Consider the following 22,196-nt stretch of genomic DNA (forward strand, 5'->3'; position numbering starts at 1 on the left):
GTAAAGTGTGGGAAAAACTGGGATTCAAAGACACGTTTATATAAATCATGTACTGAATGCCATTTAATGATTTTCTAGGAACGCAAGTCAAGTTTGGGATTATATTAAATTACTTTGAGCTACAATTTTTTTTAACTACAGTTTGGAATTGTTGCTCTTGAAAGCAGAGAATGGACAATGACCCTGCATTATTTCCCATCCTGAGTCAGAAGTTGGTTCTGCCATCCAGCTCTTTCTTGTGGCCACGACAAGAGCCAGCCTCATACATATGCAGATTGGGGGTTCGTGGGACCACTTACAGTTTACGGTGACCTTCACTCTCCGTACCACTGGTGCGGCCACATCATTGGAGGCGCTGCACTCATAGTCCCCCGACTGCTCCCGCGTGATGCCCTGGATTTCCAAGTATTCATCTTCACTCACAAAGCCCACCGCTGCAGGAGAAGAGGTGGTGAAGTAGGAGAAAAGACACCAAACGTATATACTTAGAAAATAAAGGATGGGACTGGTTGTGTCTGCAGAGAATTGTGCCGCTTCTAAGTTCAGATTCTTAGGAACCATGCTGACTCTCCCTCCCCCTGCTCTTCTGTGGCTTCTATCGCCGACCCTTCTTTAGCTCCCCAGCGGACCAGCTGAAATGTTTGTGTTCCTACCTGGACTAAGCACAGTGCCCAGAGAATTACTGGCACTCGACAAGTGATTAATAATCTTGACATTTACACTGTCCGAATCTTACCAAGCAGTCAGGCTCTGGGATCTGAGTTAGGCATCGTAGGAGAATATTAAGTCTTTCTGATCTCAACATATTGTTTAGCCTGAACCTTGAAGTTTAGAGCTGATGGCTGCATCCCAGACCACGAATCAATTAAAAATACCACACTAGTATTTACACACACACACACACAAGCCACAAAAGGCAGTGGAAACACTAATAAAATAAATTCAAGTTTCTGTTTTTAGATTTAGACACTCACTTAGAGGAGCAGAAATCAATTTTCTAACTTCAATCTGCTGGAGCACTTGGGTACAAGATCCTGAAGACAGATAACAACAGAGACTCCACACCCTAACCTCAAACACAGCAGAAAGTAAAGAGCAAGAAAACATGGCTGCAAATCTTGCTTTGTCGGTTCACCATCCTAAGACTCAGTCCTCTACTCAAAAATTATGAATCATAATAACAGCTTTCTACCTACTGGACTTCCTGCCTGAGGTCTGGCCATGAGCACTCAATTATGGCAAGACCATGACGTTAGAGCCTAGAAGGCAGATTTCACCGTTCGCTCTCCTCGTCACCCTGAGCTTCAGCCTCCTTGCGGGCAGATGAATGTAGACGGAGAGCGAAAGTAACTGCATACATCCCGGGATTATCCTGCCTCCTCTGTGAAGTGAAGATAATTAGCCTGATGATATATTTTACCACACAAACTGGTATACTTTTAAGAATAAAGGGGTGCTATTAATAGTTACTATGGGACAATAAGCATAAGTTGACACTGTCCTTGGCAACTAAGAGACATTTTCTTAGACATAACATGCATACAATCCTCACAACTCAGAGGGCTGTTTGGAGTAACAGATGAAGAAATATATACGAAAGCACTTTGAAAACTCTTATGTGCTGCCCACCTGTTGCCTCAGTTAGTAATCCTGTAATCTGTCTGTAGGCACAGACTCAGGTGGAATGAAGCTACAATAACATGAGTGGCCCCACATGAGTGGAAAGGGAAGAAAGGCACATTTTTCTCCAGGTGATGAAACCCCTCCATGACGCCACATGTATCTGCTGATCCAAAGGGTGTAAATGACAACAGTAAGAAACTAACATAATACAAAGAATCATATATGTGGTATGTAAGTTATGGTTATGTTTGTACTGTAACATTGTTAAAGTAACCATTTTTGTCAAGATAACAGTAACAATGACAATGACAATAACAAAACAACTATCTTGTAAAGAAGGGCCACTACTTGCCCAACTCTGCCGCCACTCTTTGTTCATAAGTCTACGCCACCATCTAGCAATATGCCCAGTCTGAGCATTCCCTTATGTATCTTCATGCCATATGGAACCTAGAATATTTGTGCAGAAATTCTCCTACCTCTATTACCTATGGAAGAGCAAAAGACAGCCTGTATCTATTACAACAAAAAGGCAAGAGTTATTCAATTCACAAGAAGAACCAAGAACATGCTACTAAGTAGAAAACGGGGCCCCAGATCCAGGATATGGAGAGGACAAGCAACGTTAACCCATACAAAGTTACACTCCCAATCCCTAAGAAACTTCTAATTGTCACAGTAGTCTTTACTATTGCTATTTTCTAAACATCTTTGGGGGAAAAAGTACTAACCTTGATTTGAGGAAGGGTGGAAGAAATGAGGAGAAAAGGTTTAAATGAAGAATTTGTGATTCCTTTTATGTTGCCGTTGTTTATTTGCCACCAACCTCAAGCCTACATTTGTCAGATCTGTCCCTGCTAGAATGCTATAATTACTGTGCAAAGCATCTCGGAGACCAGTGTCACACTTAATATTCCCATTAATTTTAAATGGTAGTCCTTGGTACATATGTGTGGCAATTGGTGTCATATTTTAATTAGGCTTGCCCTACACCATCTGAAATTAATAATAGCTCAAATTACTAGTGTAATTTATAAATTAACAGTGCCGTAGCATTAGGAAATAAATTAGCTCTGGACAGCTGTTTCTGGATTGAGTTCCAGTGTCGGAGCAGTGACTGGTAGGACCTCAGATCTCCTGGGAGGCTGTGTACTACACCATCAAAGCAGGGAAACAAAAAGACACAGAGTTCTCTGGCTCTCTTGCTCTTCTCTCCAACTAGAGACCATGCATCTGTTTTAATTCTACCATCCAAATATGTTCTTGTGTGACCAGAGTAAGATTTCCAGGGACCAAGCTTGGATGAGCTTGTTGTATGGACATCTAAATGGAGAAGCAAGTTGGGGGGACTACAGCCATGGACTGAAATGCGAGTACACAAATATTAGGGTGATCACAAGCAAGAACTGATCAAGTTTTCTGTGGAGATGTGTTAGTAGATGTGTAATTTTATTTATTAATATCAGGCGATCTTACATAGGGAAGGAAGTTGGTGGTTTAAGACGTGGGGAAGGCATATGTCTCCACCAATCCAGACGGAGGGGAGGATTTACTCTTAAGTCATCCTGCAAAAACCAACGAGGCTTTGTTTTACTATCATCTGCTCCCAAGACCAAATGTAGCTTATAGAAAAATCACAATGACTCCATTGCTCACCAATTACTACATGCACACCTTCTGATTAAATTGGGTAAGGCATAGGAAAAGCAATTTGTATCTAGTGAAATGCTGTATACATTTTGGCTGTCATTGTCATTATTTCCCCCTTTCTCCTCACATACTTTTTTCTCTACCAGAAGCATACAGGGGAAAACCAGTGAGAAAGACAATCAGTACACACATAAATTACATTTTGAACCACCACAAATGAGATTCCTATAGGGGCTGCTTAAAATGAACAAATAAACAAACAAGACCCACAAAACTGAAATCTGAATTTATAGATTTAATGATTCAAGGAAAGTCTTCCTTTAACAGCATTTGTACTCTGGCTGTGAAATGATCAATGCTTTATCACTCCTATGAAGAACTCACAAAGAATATTGGAGGGGAAGAAAAACCAGATCAACAGAGCAGACTTTTTAAAGTGCTAAGGGAAACTCTTGATTAAGAGCTACCAGTGGGAAAGAGGCGAATCACTTGACAAAACCCTATGAAAAGAAAGTCTTCCTGGTCAATAGCTTCTCATTTATAAATCTTTCTTTTCTAAAGAAAATGCATCATCAGGTGGAAATGACACACTCATCTTCCTAAAATATCCGCATCATCATGCCACGCCTCTTTAGACCCTAAAAATGGCTCCCAAGTTTCTGTAACATCAAACACAAACTCCCTTGCTTATCAAAGCCCTTCATGAAGTGGCCCCAATCTACTCGTCCAAACTGACCTCACGTGAGTGCCGGGGGAAAGGCAACAGATCATCGCGGCAAAAAGCCAGAGTCTGGGATTGGACAAAGCCAGTCCTCTGCCCTCATGTTTCATGATTTGTTCAGTTACCTAACTCCTATGTGCCACCATGTCTTCATCTCTACAACTCACTTAGAATAATAGTACCTACCTCTAGGGTTACTTTGAGGATGGAACGCACATGGAATGCAACTGGAACAGTGAAAGGCACGTGTTAAGTTTTTGGGTTCTTTTGGTTTTTTGGGGGGGAGATGAGGAAGATTGGCCATAGGCCAACATCTGTGCCAATCCTCCTCTGTTTTGTATGAGGGATTCGGCCACAGCATGGCTGATGAGCAATGTGTAGGTCCATGCCTGGGATCTGAGCCTACATACCCCAGGCCACTGTAGTGGAGTGCACAAACTTAACCACTACACCACTGGGCCAGCCCCACACAAGTTAAGTTTTTACAGGTGTTAGCTACCATCTATTATCATTATCATCACCACACCACTACTGCATTTCTGAAGCCAGGCTGTGCTATTTTTCATCTTGGACAAACATGAGTATTTCTTTTTCACAGATTGCTTCTATCACTTAGAAAGCTATGCTTTTTCTGTCATCCTAAGAAAATACCACCTAGCATTCAAATTCCATTTCTTCCATAAAAACTCCCTGTTATGGGTTGAATTGTGTCCCTGCAAAAAGATATATTGAGGCTCTAACCATCAGCACCCCAGAATATGACCTTACTTAGAAATAGGGTCTTTACAAAGGTAATCAAATTAAAATGAGGTATTAGGGTGGGCCCTAATTCAATGTGCCTGATGTCCTCATAAAAAGGGGAAATTTGGACACAGACTGACGTGCACTGAGGGGAGATGATGTGAAGATGCACAGAGGCCACGTGACTGCAGGGAAGCCTCCACAAGCCAAGGAAAGCCAAGGATTGCTGGCAGACACCAGAAGCTGGAAGAGGCAAAGGCAGATTCTCCTTTGTGGTTTCAGGGAGAACATGGCCCAGCTGACACCGTGAGTCTGGACTTCCAGCTTTCAGAACCATGAGATGAGGCCATTCTGTTGTTTAAGCCATCCAGCTTTCGGCACTTGGTTATGGAAACCCTTAGAAACTAACACAGTCTGGTCTACCTCCTAACTTGCACTGTCTATGGCTGTCCTGAGGTCATCCAGTCTTTGAAATCATAAAATAATTGACGAGCTTAGAGGGACATTAGTGATCCTATAATTCTACAGTTGCCATGCTAGAACACAGTCTGCCTTCAGGGGAATTCCCTAGAATGGTGGTCTCCACATAGATTTCTAGATCCCACCCATACATACTGAATCAGAATCTCCTGGGATGAAGAGTTTTAATAATTTTGCTAGGAAATTCTCAGGTATAGCCAAGTTTGGAAATTAGTGATATTGTCCAATCCTCGTATTTTTCATGAAGGCAACTGCAGGTTAGAGGAATCCATGTCTGGTTAGTGACAGAGCACGCCAGTCTCTTGGTGCCCAGTCCACAGCTCCTGCAACTATAACAGCCTTTTCTAATGGTTGTTTTATGCTATACACATTGCTTTCATTTTCCAGTGCAACTGAAACGCTGACCGAGTCTTGGACATCTCTGGGTCTCAAGGCAACCAGGAAAGTACTTTATATAATTTGAAATTTGTCACCTTCTTATTAACATACTGATTGACTGATAGACTCAGAACTACAAGCTGAATTCAATTTAAAAAAAAGTCATGGACTTCATGTTACTCCTGTGGCTCTATTCCCAAGGCAGTGCCACTCTGGTAATCGCTCTTAGCATAATATTTGTATTTCCTGACTTTAAAAAATATCATTGCCATTAGTGTTCTAACAGAACAGATTTTCTGTAAATATGTTATTTTAAAAGGTTTATTGAGTGTTTAGTATAATTTATATTTAGTCTTGGGGCCAATTATTTCCTCTGGGGTATGCATCCTTAATTTAAAAATGTAGATCAATAAGGAAGTATAATTTATCTAACAGAATTTGTTTTACAGCCAACTTTTCAGGAACACAGCTATTTCATTAAGTGAAATCTGACAACCCAACAGTGAAATGAAGCAAGCTGGAAACGTGATCACACCTGCCCCCAAATCCCCAAAGAAGCTTCACACCATCCAAGGGTTGAGCTGAGCAGTCTTAAACCAACCGAAGGACAGAACTGCCCTGTGTAAGTAATATCCCTTTGGAAAAGAAAATCCCAGTTTCTGAGTTCACAGATTGGACATTAAAAACCTTTATAAGTGAAAATAATAATAGCCACAATTATCATTTTTATCACACCCAAGAATAAGCTTGTCAGGAGAACAGCTGTAGCTGTTGGAGAAGAGAAGACACAGCTGTCTCCTTGTTTAATATTTTTACGGCATATATACCAGCTGAGATAAAAAATCATTAGACCTCAGAAATTGAAAAAAATATGGAACATAGACTCTCAGAATTTGAGAGCTGGACGGCATTATTTTTAAAATTTGGTTCAAATCCTGTGACTAGTCTCGTTCTAGACCAGGACTCACCACGGCTGTCTCCCTCTCAGTTAGCATGAGGATGTTCCTGTTAGACTCAGGCTGAGCTTCAGGGACAGCTGCTTACAGGACAGGGCAGCTAGTGTCCCTCCAGGTGCCTTTATTACAAGCTGACAAGCAGGTGAGGCTTTGTGTTTTTGATGGAGGAAGACATGGTTTTGTTCAGAGGCTGGGAGGTCCAATGGACAAGAACAGGGTGACAGAGGTGTGCTTGCTGTTCCTGAATACCAATCCCTAGGAGCCAGAGAGACTGGGTTTGAGGTCTGATGGAGAAGGTGGTTAGGGCCAGAAACTACAGAAGATGTGTTCATGAAAGATGTAAGAGGTGGGCAGTGCGGATGTGACATCCAGTGTCAACACCTGCCAGTGGTCTGGGAAAGGCCGTCCTCATCCCCTGCCAGCTGAGAACTCTGTGCAGCCTGGATCTGTGAGCGCACAGCCCACAACCATTCAGAACAGACCTCATTCTCACTATGCCAGCAGAGGCAAAGCTGAGGGCCTTCATCGAGGGGGCAAGGGGCAGAACATGAGAAGACTTGCATTTGAGCACATCGTCGGGACTCCAAGAACTAACTAGAGGCAACTCTGAGGGAGAGCTGAGGGTCTCCAGGCACCCCGATGGCTCCTAATAGCCACATTGACATGGCACTGATGCAATCCTTGGAGGCTACATCAGGCTGGGAACACGGGGGCTCTACCCAAAGGCCGGACAGCAGTATCTGCTGCAACAAGCTGAGACTACCAAAGTTCATAAGCATTTCCAAACATGATATCTGTTTTGAATTATCTACATAGAATAGCTTCTGAGGATCTGCTATTAGACTGGAGCCAAAAGGCCAAAGAGTTGGTTGAGGCTCTCAGCACCACTTGCCCCTATTGCACTGGGACCTTGCTGAGTTCCAATGCCCTCACAGTGGGCCCTGCAGGAGGTACTAGCTGATAGTTCACTTCTCCATACTTCAGATTCCTCTTCTGTAAAATGGGGGAAATAACACTATATTATAGGGCTATCGTGAGCATTAAATAAGCAAATGTGCATAGAGTACTTAGAACATAGTGAGCTCGCGATCAACAGTAGCTGCCATAACCATTATTCTCACTGATGCCACAGCTCAGCGTGAGCACATTTTAATACAGATGATCCTTGATACAAGAAAATCTCAATGCAAGAAATGAAAGAATAATCAAATTTCTGCTTTTCTAGTAAAAATTAATAATAAACTTTACAAAGGATTCACCACAGATCCTTTAACTAGAAAGTTCTACTCTCTTCACTTAAAATAGGATTTGATTTACAAGGGATAACATTTCTTAGTGTCATTTCTTCTAAGAAAGCAGATATAGCTGGATAACTCATAGGAAACCTGCTGAGGGCTTGAGAAATGTGTCTAATTCCACAACAAAAAGAAAAGGATATAAATATCTTTTATACATATATTTTTTGCCATGGCCTTTCCTTTGGATACAGATAGCGTGGCTGGCGGAAAGGTGGGTCTGATGATCTCTCCAAGAAGGGGCAAATTTACAAGATCTCTTTCAGAAAAAACTTCTGGAGGCCTAAACTTGCTTTGGGTTGTCGTAGCACTGAGGTACAGCCTCAGTCAATGAGAAAACGACGTTTGGTATCAAACATAGGTCCCATGTTCAGGGAATGGAACAGGTTGAATTGTTCTAAATAGCTGGCTTCCATTATATAAGAGGAATCCTCCTTAAACACACTAGAGTTGGTTGCTAGCAAGCCAAGAGTTAAAGTCATAGAGTGTACAATGTGTGCGATGTCCCATGTCATTACCTTCCTGCCAGCCTCAGACTGTATCTATTTCATATGGACTCTTCTTATACTGGGAAACTTGCCTCAGCGTTTCCCTCAGCTTTCGGTCAGATTCCTAAGACCTGTTTTTGGTATCCTCCAGCTCATCACAGCTTCTCTTGCATTATGTCCCACACATACAAGATACCATTCCCCAGAAAATTTCAATGTTCTCTGTCCTCTTTGCTTAAGAAGGACATGCAAACTGATAGTTTAAAATTAATCTATTAAACTGATTCCATCATGAAGTGATGGATAGAGACCCAATAAAAATATTACATACTCATGCCAACTATAAATTACATGTCTATCCATCTATCTATAAAGATAACAGCAAAACACTTAGCATAGGTTCTAGCATATATTAAGAACTTGTTTGATAGTTGAAACTGAATATATGTATACGTCTGAATATGTAGGAATATGCATATATGAAGTGTAATATATTTACTTACAGATAGCTAAAAGGAAAAAAAGAATTCCCTTAATGTTTTGATTGGGAAATTTTCTGAGAATGATCATTAGCTTTATATTAAGGAGGAGCTGCAGCCCAGATGTAATTATATGAGAAGGAGCCCTTGTCCTCCACGGAGCCAGGCCCTGTGTGTCTCAGAGGCCTATCCTTCCCCTTGATGATGTGACACTAGTTTTCTCTGCAGGTTTGGCTTCAGCCCCCCAGCTAGGCCCTGGCAGCTGTGTGCTCTCTGCTGCGTGCCTTTCCGCGAGGGCTGTCAGCGTGGTTTGCATGCAGACCCTCCATTACAGGCGATGATGAAGTCAGAGAGCACACAGCTGGATGCTTCGAGTTTGCAGCTTGACGTCTGGAACCTGGGTACTTGCAGTAGTGCAGCTGATGGCTGCTAAAAAAAATAAAAAAGAAATAAAGGAATCAGCTTTTGATTTGTAAACTCAGCCAATTTGATCTGAAAGACATTGATAGGGGATAAATATAGAACTCCGCGGTGTCATATTACCTCAGTATCTTGGCTGTTTGCTAAATCTCTAGAGATATAAGCCAGTACCGAGTGCTGAGATGTGAAGAATTCACTTGCTTTGAAATTCCTTGCCCAGATTAACTTAAGGGAATTATTTTTCCTTGAGAGGCTCCTAACAGGCTAAGGTTCCGCTGACTCTGCACCCCCTAGGGCGGGAAGTCCCCTTGCAGCGAGTCACCTTAATGATCTGGTTCTGGAAAAGCAGAGCAGTGTGTACAGTCTGTAATTGACCAGGAAGATGCCTTCTAGATTAAGAACAGGAGTTCTTCATCTGAGAATTGTGGAACTCAACCCCAGGGGTCTTTGAACCTCAGGAAATGACATTATGATCTGTGTGTGTGGTTTTCCTCTGAGATTCTATACATTTCTGTAAAAAGGTCTGAAAGGAGGTTAGGTTCCAAAAAGATTATAACCAGCTTTCTATGTTCCTTTGGTTCATCCCCCAGTGATGGTACAGAATCAAATCTCTATCAACCCCCAGGCCCACAGAGAAAAAATAGAAAAACTGCTCAAAATATAACTGATGATGGGGAGAAGGACATGACTCCAGAAGTAACGCACAGCTTTGTGTATATTTCACTAAATATTTTGTGGAGGATGGGAAAGGAAGTAACTTATAAATAATCCTTTTTAGGAATACATAGATCTGAGGAGTTCTTTTTTCACTGAAAGAGGGGAGTTCAGAGTTCTTTTCCCACCAAGAGTTAGGATGAAAGGAATGAAGGGTTCAGAATTCTCACCATTCCCGCAGAGACCCAAGACCACTGCGGCCACAGTGATCATTTTATGGCTCCACATTCCTCCTTGACATGGTATCTAAAGGCTCCTTACGAGCTGTCTCTCGTCTATATCTCCAGATTCTTCTATTACCAACTTCTCTCTCCCCACACCCAGTGGGTGCACCAGCACAGCTCCTAAACACCAGCCTATTCATCTGTGCCTTTGTATCTTCTCCCTCTCGGCCTGGGGTTGCATGCCCGTTGTCCACGTTGCAATGTCTACACATCCTTCAGAACCATTTTGGGTATTAGTCCTCTGGGAGCACTTCCTTGACACTCAAACCTCCTTACCTCCTCTCTACCCAGTTTATTTTTTGTTTGTTTGTAGTGTTACACTAATCACACTGCATTGTTATGTATTTACATATGTTTACCCCACTGGACTTGAATTTCCAAGAGAGAAGGGACTCATTTGTCTCTATATCTCCAATATCTGTAGCAGTGCTGAACACATAGAAGGCCCCTCTGGTCAACGATTGAGTGAATGAACTGAATGACTATAATTTTGATGGCTGTTCTAGCTGTCATAATGAACTATTTAAAACTTTCTTTGGTGACTTTTAAGAAAACAGCAGATACCTATCTTTTAAGGTTTGTTTTTTCCCTTTTTTTTGTTTTTTTTTTTTTACTGATAAAGGGCTGGACACCTAAAGAGACCTCTCAAATCTCCTAAGGTTAAAGAATTTAATCCATATTTCCTAAGGGGGATTAAAAAAGCCTTCATCAAGCTAGGCCTGGAGTGACTAAGAAAAGAGCCAGGTTTGGCCATCTCCACAAATATCTTTAGTTAAAAGCTCTTTAAGCTAGCGTCCCTGCTTCCTCTGAATGAGCTAGGACACCGCGTGCCCTAATCAGAAGTGTCTCAGAGAGCTTTCTTGTGTCACCATCAATTCGGTGGAAATTTTTTCTGAGTGGAATCAGCTTGGTGATTCAGCTCTGTCTGTAATTAGTCGTGGAATGATTGCAGGGAATGTGATTAGGCTCTTTACCTTCCCGGGGCAGGCAGGGAAAAAAGTGCTGCCATCAACACAAAACGGGGCCCAGCAGAAGAAGGGGTAGCTCCCGCAGCAGAAACACTAACAACAAGAAGCACTACAGTGAGCAGCGCTGTGCAAGCCGGCAACTGGGATGTGGTTTCAAGCAACAGCTGCTTCTGTTCACAAAGAATCAAACTCAGCTTAACAGGGCAATACCAAGCCGGAGCTCAGAACCACCCTGAGCAATCCCCATCACCTGCTTCAATAGATTTGAAGCCTAAAGTGCACAAATAGGACAAATGTCCTCATCCTTACACATGTGCTGATGTGACTACCCTGCCCTCCTTCCTTCTTAGGACCCAGGAACTCTGCCTGCCACTGACAGTGCTGTGTTCTTTTTACCTCTACCTGTCCTCAACTGCTCTACTTAAATTGTCTTAACTCCCACTGCTCTGGTCTTCTTCAAACCTAGTAACTCTCTTCCTTTTCCACAATTCCAAGAGAAAGATAAAGGGACATTTTACTTGATCACCACCCAAAATGTTATTGGTCCTTGAATTGACAAAAGTAACAACCTTAACTGATGGGCCTCAAGATATTTTCTATTTCTGTTCTAATTATCAACTTCGGGAGACTAACCGCCACATCTAGGACTTGACTGGCACCTTCCATGGGGCAGTGGAGAAATGGGCAGAAGCTCATGAATCAACCAATGGAGTCAGCAGCTCATAAAGGCAGGCCAGAGAGAGGGAGAGAGAAGCAGAAGGACAGACAGAGAGAGAGAGAGAGAGGAAAAGGAGAGGAGAGTGTAAGAGAGCCAGAGCATATGCAGATGATAAAATTACACAAACAAAGCAAGCAAGCAGAATGCAAGTGTTTGCTAAAGGCAATTCTCCAGTTGCTGAGGTAAATCAGAAACTTGTTCCCATGACTACTGTGTTCTCAAAGCCACTGTCACTCCTTTGGGAGTAGTTAGCCATAACCACTCTTTTGTATGAAGCCTGTGGGAACAGCTGGTCTGAACACCACTGGAGCATCCTTGGATACTTCGAAGACACCAGTATTGGCTAGAATAACCACTCTTCTCCAAGAGACCCTCATAAGCAATCCTTTAGAATAGGGTCATCAAAATTTTTCTGTAAATGGCAGAGTGGCAAATATTCCAGACCTTGTAGTTCATGCAGCCTTTGCAGCAATGATTGATCTCTGTGATGTAGTATAAAAGCAGCCATGGAGGAGACCGAAATAAGTGTGGCTGCATTCCAAGGAAGCTTTATTTATGAACAATGAGATTTCAATTTCACATAATCTTAAATGTTACAAAATATTATTCTTCTTTTGATTGATATGCAACTATTTAAAAATGTAACAAAAAAACTTTCTTGGCTTTCAGGATATACAAAAAAACAAAAAACAGGCGACAGGCTGTAGTTTGCTGACCCCTGAAGTACAATTTTCCATCTCTCCAGCCACCTCCTATTTCCTATAGTCTCATATCACACTGTTTAACATCACCTGTCATCTGACTCCCCGCCACACGCTTCCTCTCCTTTCCACACTTGTTCGTTCTGCACTCTGGAATCTCTACAGCATTACCAGGAGCTCCTCATATCCTCTCCTTCTTCTTGGAGAGGGCCCCCCCCACCCACAGTAATACCGAGTCTGGGAGTCTGGATTCCACTGTGGACCTGTCCTGTCAGGTGGAGGCTACTGATTCATTTTACTGTTGGTTGCGATCTTTGCTCTCCAGTGAAACTTCTAGACTCCAGTTTTTTAAAATCCTGTACCTTTGAGGCTGATATCATCAAAGTAATTCCACATTCCTCTTCCTCACTACATTTCTGTTCTCTGCTGACCTCCTGGTCCTCGCTTCCCATTCACTGAACACCTCTGCTCTTGGCTCAGGCTCCATCTCCATCCCAACTCCAGCATCACTCTCAGGGACTTTGTCATCCAGAAACATGATCTGTCAGAAACCTGACTGTCACATGCTCCATCTCCCTAGCTCCAATGTGTTTTCCTCTGTCACTTCAGTGATCTACTCCACATTCACAACCAGAACTTCTCAGAAACTGGACCACCTCAGAAGTCATGAATTTGAGCATCTCCCTCTATCCATGGCTTCCTAGCTTTGCCATCACATTTGCTCAGTACTTTATGGAAACAATTGTTTTACTTCACTGAGGCCTCCAATCCACTCATCCAACACATTTTAGTCTTTTTTACTTTTGTATCCCTTTTGATCAAACTTAGATTTTTATGTTCCATCATTGTAATCTCCAACTGGAAAATACTCATAGCTTCTTCATCTCTATCGGTATGTTCCACTAGTCTGAGGAAACCCCACTCCAGATGGATCTAACTATCTGTCTTCTCTGTATTTGTTCTCAGAATGTACGCGAACCAGCAGTTTGGCTTTGCCATACATTCATGACTACCTGCCTCAAATAAGCATTCATCACTGCCCTGGAATTCTACCATGTTTCTCTGATAACCACACTCCCCCACTCTCAAGATTTATTTTTTCTTTCTTCATTCTCTTCAAACATCTCACTACCTCATCATCCTCTCTCTCCATCGGTGCCACCTTTTGCTGATGACCTTGTCTCTTGCTTTACTGAGGGGAAAAAAAGCCCAAGAAGCCACTAGACAAGCATCATTCATTTTCTCATGATCAGATCTGCAAACCTCTACATCTGTGCTTGTCATCTCATTGTCTTCTAAGTTTTAGAAAACTTAGATTTTATGACCCCTCATTGCAATCCTTCACTGGAAGATACCCTCACACCCTTCACCTCTATTCCTGGGTGATACTAGGATTCCAGCAGAACAGCCGTCTGTCTCTCCTGATATCAAAACGCCAATTCGTCGCTTTGATCTATGAATTTCTTCCCCTCTCACCTTTTCAAGGACTCAGTTTCCTCTACTTGCTCCTACATCTTCATCTGCTATTATTCTACTGGATTATTTCCATAAATGTTTTTCTCTTACTATTTATTTACTTATACCTCCAATTTTTTTTATTATTTTTAAACATATCATTCTAGATAATCACACCAATTGACTTTGCTCAAGAGATAAAAATCAGTTTGCTATCCCAGTCTTAGTTCATAGTTGTGATCTACCTAGATTTATTTCACCCCTTAAATGTCTTCCTTAACACCACTCCTCTCCACTGACCCTGTATTTCACAGCCCCTTTTTACAGCCAAGCTTCTTGAAACTATTGTCCAAATATGTTTCTAGAATTCTCTGCTTCTTCTTAATACTCCAATCAGTCCAATCTAGCTTCCGCCTACACCTCTTCACTGAACCTACTCACACCAAGGTCATTGAATGACTGTTAAGTTGCCAGATTCATTGCACTCATTTTAGCGTTTTGTTGAGAGACTTCTCAGCAGCAACACACACAGTTGACAATTAACTCCCTTAAATGGAGTTCTCTTGGCTTCTGTAATGACATATTCTCCTAATTATCCATCTACCTGTCTGGAAATTCCTTCAAAATCTCCTTTACTGGCTTCTCTTATTTTGTCCAACCTCTACGCATTGGGAGTCTTCAAAGCCAGGTCCTAGGCATTAGGCATTCATTTTTTTCCTTACTATACGATCATTTCCCAGTCAATGTCATTTATTCCATGGCTTTGAACTTCCAATTATATGGCAATAACTCACAAATTTATCTCCCTACCTTATTTATTTTTCATGAGCCCTGGAATCATATATGCAATGGCCTACCTAAAGGAGTCATTTGAAAGTCTCATAGGCATCCCAAATTTGATATTTCCATCAAAGAATTCTCGATTTTCTCCTTCAAACTTTCCTTTCCTTCAATTTTTCTCTTATTAACAAAGGGCATCTTTATTGCCCAAATGGCTAAACCTAAAATTCTGGAAGTCATTCTCGACACTTACCACTCCCTGAATACAATACTGAATCAACCACCAAGTCTTATTGATTCTACCTGTGCAATATGCCTTAAATCTATCTTCTGCTATCTATTTTTACCTCTATCACCTTACACATCAGGGACTACTAAATAGCTTCTGGGCTTTCTAATTTACAAAACATGTTTTCAGATATAATCTATTTTACTTCTTGCAATAGGTATAGACATCTGATCCAGTCAGCACATATTCAGCATAAATTCCTATATGGCCCATCATGACCTAACCTCTTGTTCTTTGTTTAACCTATTTTCCATCATATATTTCCATACTTGGCTCAAATCTCACTGAAAAAACTTATAATTCCGGAATAACATCACCTTATATTTTGTCTCTGGTTTTACTCATGCTATCACCTGGAAATATCTTGTCTCTCAGGCTGTCTCTTCCTTTTGGTTAAGGTCACAGTTTAGATTTCATCTTTTATGAGAATCCTCCCTTAATCTTTCCGGCACTCTTGGGATAATGCCTTCTTGCCTTCCACCTTCACTGTACATCCTAAACACCCAGTGCTTTTTTCCATGATAACACTTACTACATCATATTTAAATTATCTAGTTATTTATTTCTCCTTTCAGACTAATAGTATATTAAGGGTAGATAATATTTCTGCATCTGTAGCATAAAGTTATACACAATATAGTTACTGAATAACTGAATGAATGAATGAATAAAAGTAAAGTTGATATGTTCCCTGTTCTCAATGAATTTATAGTTTACTAAGTCAGCATTAATTTTCTGTCTATACTCATATAAAAAGGGTCTATTAAAGTAATCCACTCTATATTCAAATGCATATTCAGAGACACAAAATGAACGGGTCCACCCTTATTAAATTCTTTGACAACGCATGACACACATACCTGACTATAATTTCCTATTACTCCCAGCTTTTACCTACATCAGTGGTCCACCAAGGGCAGGTAGTGAGGGATGTTGATCCACTGATATTGTTTAAAATTACACATGCATAGTGATAGGAAATGAGACTGATTTTAGTCAGTTATTACTAATTCTCTGTAGGACTTGCTGTTCAAGTTAAGATGTAGTTAGCACACCTTTCTCCAACTCTCCCACTCATTACAATGAGACAGTGTACATTAAAAAAAACTATCTCAGGACTTTAGTCTCAGTAAACAATAGCAGGCAGATTTGGGAGGGAAATCAAAACATAAGGAAAGAACAAGATAGTGATAACTTGCCTGTGTTTTTTTCCCCCTTATCTTTCCTGGCTTAGACTCAGAACACTCAGAATCCTGAAACTATGTGGTAGATGCAAACTGAAAAAGCTTCCAGATAAACCATTTCTTGTGGGTCTGAGAATGGGCAAACTTGTAAGATGCAGAGAGTAAGGGACATTCCTTGTTTTCTGGTTTTTTCCTCTTGTCTCTGCCCTGCGGTCAGCCTCAATCCTGGATCTGCAGCCCTGCAGCAGCAAGAGCAGTAGCAGAGTTGCCACACAAACACCTAAAACTCAAAAAAACAAATCCTCTTCATGACCAGAGGAACTAGGAAAGGGCCCCTGTGGTCTGAAAAATGTGGAAAAATTTCTGTTACATTTGTTCCTTCTTTGCTGTCTTTCACTGCTTTGCCCTAGAGTTTGACTCAGTCACAGAAAACGAGAAACATTAAAAGGAGGCTAACAGCTTTTCTTTCTAGGTAGAAGGTAGAGAAAGGAGGCCCATAGGAGCTAGAGAGTGGGAGGAAATCACAGACAGAAGGAAGCTCAAGACAGGGATCACATAAAACAGTGTATAAAGTCCCAGGTTCACCATTGAATGTGTGTGGAATTTCATCAAAAACAGTGTACCAAAGGCTTTGAGAACCGAACCATTGTGCATACTACCACCCAGAGTCCTAGTTGGCCAACAGAGGACACATCTAAATAACACTGCCTTTGAAAATGGAACTGGCACTGGAACCACAATCAGAAGGATGGTCAGGACTTATGATATGAACCTGACTGGACCAATTAGCTGTTTTAGACAGTATACCTCTGGATATATTCTCAAAGAATTTTAACAGGATCTAGAGTCAACTAACATAATATGCAAAATGTGAAGGAAATAATGCAAAATTACCAATCATACAAAGAACAAGGAAAAGTTAACCAACTCACAAGGGAAAAGACAATTAAGAGAAACTAACCCTAAGAAAACCTATTTGTTGCAATCATCAAAGACTATAAAGCAGCTAATATAACTATGCCCCATGAAGTAAAGGTGGACAATTTTGAAGTGCATGTGAAGACAGAAATTTTCAACAGAGAATGAGAAGTCATAAGAAAGAAACAAAAAAATTTAGAATTCAATTTTAGATATTCACTGCATGAACTCAACAGCTGAAAGGAGACAACAGAGTAAAGAGTCAGTGAACATGAAGACAGATGAATAGAAATCATCCTATATGAACAACAGAGATTAAGAGAGAGGTAAGAGCTTCATTACAAAGGGCATCATATATACACGTTGGAGCAACAGGACTGCTGTGTATGCTGTTCAGTAGATACATGAATCTATGCATGTGTTAAAACTGATAGAAATGTACACTAAAAAAGTAGCTAACTTTAGTAGCTAACACAGTATATGGTGCAACATAGGTGCCAAACAAATTGTATTTCAAATGTCAGAATCTTGGATGTCCCCAAGTTTTAAAGCTTCTTAAAAAATCTACTTGTCCTTTCAGTTTTAGTAAATCTGGATCTTTTGTGCACCAAGAAACTCAATGTTCCTTCAAATAGCTTGGAGATTTTTGGGAAACTCATAATCCTCTTGGCCTCCATCATTCCTGGTTCTGGATTCCACTGAGAATCACATTCTCCACTCTGCGCTTTGTGTCCCATCCAGGCTGTCTCCCCACACACTGGTTAGCAGAATTGACTACCTCACTTCCCAGAGAAACACCAACTCTACGTTCTGTGTGTAGCGCACAATGCTAAAGGATTTTGACAAGAGAGGAGATTATATTTCACAAAAGCATATAAAGTAACTAAAATCTCACTTCTAAATAGTCTGTCTCCAGGGGTCATATACATTGTCTCAATAAATGTTTATTGAGGGAATAGCCTTAATTATTCCTCAATATTCTTCAAAATAGATACATACACACCAAACACATCCCCACAACACTGCATTTTTCCTTTTATTCACATACACCCAACATACTCTCTTTGGCCATGCACACAGACTGAAAATTGTAAGCTCAAAAAATTGTAAGCTTATTTGAGACACAGTCACATGCATGCTCACACATGCACATATGGTACCACATTATTTTCCCTCTCTATTTAGGAGAATGCTTGGATTTGCCATTTATTTCCCTTAAGTCTATTTTTCAGATGTTCTATACTGGGAAATATTCATGGAATCACAAATCCCTGATTCATTTGCACTTGACTTCCTATAATCATATTCTCTAGGGGTTTTTCAGTCTTCCAGACCATCTTCTCAAGTCTTTTTAGTGTTTTATTTTTTCTTATTAATCAGATGTCTTTCCCCAGGAATTCACAGAACTTCAAACTCACACACACTCACAGCTTGACACATACACAGCTCAAGGGCCCTCTGCTCAGTCACATGCACACTCAGGCTGACACATGGGCCAGTGTTGGAAGAAAGAAGGCTCCTCTCAAATTATTAGGGGGAAAGGTCCCCAAACAGAACCTCTGAACCATAGGCTCCATGTTTCTTTTATTATTCATTCTATACATTATGAAAAATAAGCATTTGAAAAGAGTAGCATATTCCACTTACCAAAATTGCAATTATGATCTAAAGCACCATTATTTCACCACTATTTGTGCATGGGAAAGGCATTCAGCTCTGCAACAAACAGAACTGGAATGGGCCTTGCCTCTAGGGCTTAAAAACTGGTTAGACAGACAGATGAGACAAGGAGAAATGATCGATGAGCATTAGACAGCATATTCTCTGTCATCAACAGCCTGAGGGGTCTCCACTGGTCTAGAGAATATTTTGAAGAATAAATATAGACGAAGAAGGAATTTAAAGGAGGAAGTCCCTGTTCATGTGTCAGGGGAAGGAATTTCTGTGGTTGAGTCATTTCAAGAGTAAGAAGGACATAACATCAAAGAAGAAAAACCTCTCAAAGGAAGGTAAAAGCACGAGGAAAGGCAGAGCAGAGCGCTCAGTCTGGGCTCTTGGGGGCCTGATGAACAGATGCCAGAGCTTTATGAATTTCGTGTGTCCCTCCAGTGTAGTTTCTCCGTGGTGACACTGTAGTCGCAGTAGTCAGGTGAGTTCAACACTATGTGGGACTGTTCTACGCGGTGCTGATGTTAGGTACTCCTGGCCCCCTTCCACTGGATGCCCTTAGAGTCCTCCAGTCATTCTGCAGACCGAAAACACCATCACACATACTCAAATATCCCCTAGCAATAGTGCCCAGTTGAGAACCACGGAATGCTGAGTTTCTTCAGACACAGTGATGGAGTAGGAAAAGTTCCATCAGCAATGATACAGTAGAGAGTCAAGAATAAGTGGGCCAGGGACCGGCCTGGTGGCGTAGTGGTTATGTTCGCACGTTCCACTTCGGCAGCCCGGGGTTCGTGGTTCGGATCTTGGGTGCTGACATGGCACCACTTGTCAAGCCATGCTGTGGTAGGCGTCCCACATATAAAGCAGAGGAAGATGGGCACAGATGTTAGCTCAGAGCCAGTCTTCCTCAGCAAAAAGAGGAGGATTGACAGCAGATGTTAGCTCAGGGCTAACGTTCCTTAAAAAAAAAAAAAAGAAGTGGGCCAAAATTGCTCCTTGCAGTGATGATAGTAGTCATGAGAAACGTAAAGTGTATGTAATTTCGTGTTCTCTCTCTCCAGCCTTTTCCTTAGCAGCACTTACATGTTGTTTCTAAGTCTCCTTCCTTCGTATCTTCTTCCAATCCATCAAACAAGACCTTCTTCCAGGATAGGACGAGACACACAATCCCATTTGAAAAGAACTACTAGTAGTTAAAAACGCTTCCAATTTACAGAGCAGCAGACTGCTGTAATAGACAGAGATTTTGCATTATAGACCTGACTAGTTAAAGTTTGAGCTTGCCACTGTGTTATCTTGAGAAAGTTGCTTATCTTATATTCCCTTTAAATTGGAAGGAATTAATATCTACTCTACAGTTTACAGATTAGCTTAAATATCTTAAATATATGGAAGCATTTTGTAAATTGTAAAATACTGCATAGATATTGGAAGCTATTATTTCACAGGAACCAAACTTACACTAAAGATACTAACGGTCAATTGCCAGCTAGTAGCCAAGCCTCTTGAGACAAAACTCGGGGCAGTGGGTCTTGCTCACAACCAACAACTCTTAGTTTGCAGGTGTCTGCCAACTCTGCCCACCTATGAAGTCAGTCCTGAGTTTAGCTCCACTGGTCTTGTGATGCAGTGGGATAAGCTAGAATGGTTACTTTAACAAGATTACCATCTACAAGAGGGTAGACTGTACCTTGAATCATAAAGACCCTGGTGGAGTGAGACTCATCTGTCAAGGCTGGGACAGAGGCAGACAGCTTCGGGGACTGGTAGCAAACAGGGCCAGGAGGGGTGGTGGAGAAGATTCATTCCTTCCCTGAGAAAGGGGGCATGCTCTAAAGAATAAATTATCTCCTGCGCGGCCTTTGGACCTAAGAGCTGAACATGTTTTGTGAATTTGACCCCAAAGGAAGCACTGAAGATATGGCTCAAGGAGAAGCAGGAGTAAGTGAGATGGGTGGTGCCATGCTACACGGCAAGCCCAGGCACATACCATGGCCATGCGTGGATGCTCCTGAACAGTAGTAAGTGTGGCCCAGGCCTGGAGTGGGTGGAGGAAGAGATAGTGAGAGAGGAGGTGCCAGCTGGGTCAGGACTGCCGTGGAGAAGGATGGTTAGGAAAACAGAGTCATCCAGACCATGAACTTGTCACTCCTCTTTCCTTAAGATGTACATGGCAATTAAAAAAACAAAAAGGCTCAAAAGGTGAGAAGAGAAAGACACAAAAAGAGTTCATAACAGTGACTTCTGATGTTCCTGTGATCACAGAGTGGAGAAGGCATTGGGTGAGGGATGTTGTCAAGCCAGGACGGCCCCTAGTTAACGCCAAAGTGAAGGCATGAAAACAGCAAGGATTAAGGTCCAGTCCTCTGAAGGGCAGGTGGGCTGAGAGAACACTATATCCCGGGATGGCTCTGAGAGAGATGGGGCCCAGGCAGGAGCAAGTGAGAAGCAGGGAAGCTAGGAGCTTAGATGAGTCTGGAGAGGAAAGTGCCAGCAGGAGCAGCTTTCCCTTTGCTAGTGACACCAGGAGTGCAGCCCCCAGATGGAATCTTGCTCTTTCCCCTCACAGCTTCCCCAGGTGAGCGAGCACCTCACTTAGGTTCAAGCTGTGCTTTCATCATCGTGTTGCTGTGGCAGAACCATGAGCTCTAACCCTGAGTTACTTATGCACCAGTCTCTCTGAGCTGGTGACTCTGCTATTCGAGGCAGTTTCCCAGGGCCCTGGAGGAATCCCAGCCAACCCGGGGCACAGTCCTTGAGCTGGAGGAGGCAGAGGGCAGGGAGTGACTGGGCGTTACTGGCTGAATTGTGTCCCCCCTAAATTCAAACTCACGTGTTGAAGCCCAAACCCATAGTAGCTGATAATACGGCTGCATTGGAAGAAGGGGCCTTTGAAGGGGTTATAAAGGAAAAATGAGACCATTAGGGTGGACCCTAACCCAACAGGACTGGTGTCCTCCTAAGAAGAGGAGATGAGGACACAGACACACACAGAAAGAAGACCATGTGAGGACACAGGGAGAAACGGCCGTCTCCAAGCCAAAGAAAGAGGCCTCAGAAGAAACCAGCCCTGCCAAAACCTTGCCCTTGTGCTTCTCTCCTCCAGAACTCTGAGAACATAAATGTCTGCTGCTTAAGCCACCAGTCTGTGGAACTCTGTGGTGGCATCCCCAGCAGACTACCGCCCTGGGTGTCTGTCTGCTCATCTCCGGGTAAACAGAAAGCCAAGAGGAGGGAGGGAAATTTTCGCCTGTTTGGGCCTTTCTACTTGCCAAAAATGTTGCATTTTATTTCACCTTCACAACAATCCTCCTTTATGAAGCTGGAGGCTGGACTGCAGCCC

At 42.0% G+C, this 22,196-nt stretch overlaps 1 protein-coding gene across 7 annotated transcripts in view; it reads right to left on the minus strand.

The window, feature by feature from the left end:
- Positions 1-22,196, minus strand: part of NTM (neurotrimin) — a 914,184-nt gene that overhangs the window by 21,225 nt on the left and 870,763 nt on the right. For all 7 annotated transcript variants that reach the window (XM_044752719.2, XM_070489905.1, XM_070489908.1 and 4 more), the window contains one exon: positions 300-434. In XM_044752719.2, coding sequence (XP_044608654.1) covers positions 300-434 — 135 coding nt within the window. The remainder of the gene's footprint in view (positions 1-299; positions 435-22,196) is intronic.

Source organism: Equus asinus, chromosome 20 (genome assembly GCF_041296235.1).
Source record: "Equus asinus isolate D_3611 breed Donkey chromosome 20, EquAss-T2T_v2, whole genome shotgun sequence".
Taxonomy (NCBI): Eukaryota; Metazoa; Chordata; class Mammalia; order Perissodactyla; family Equidae; genus Equus; species Equus asinus.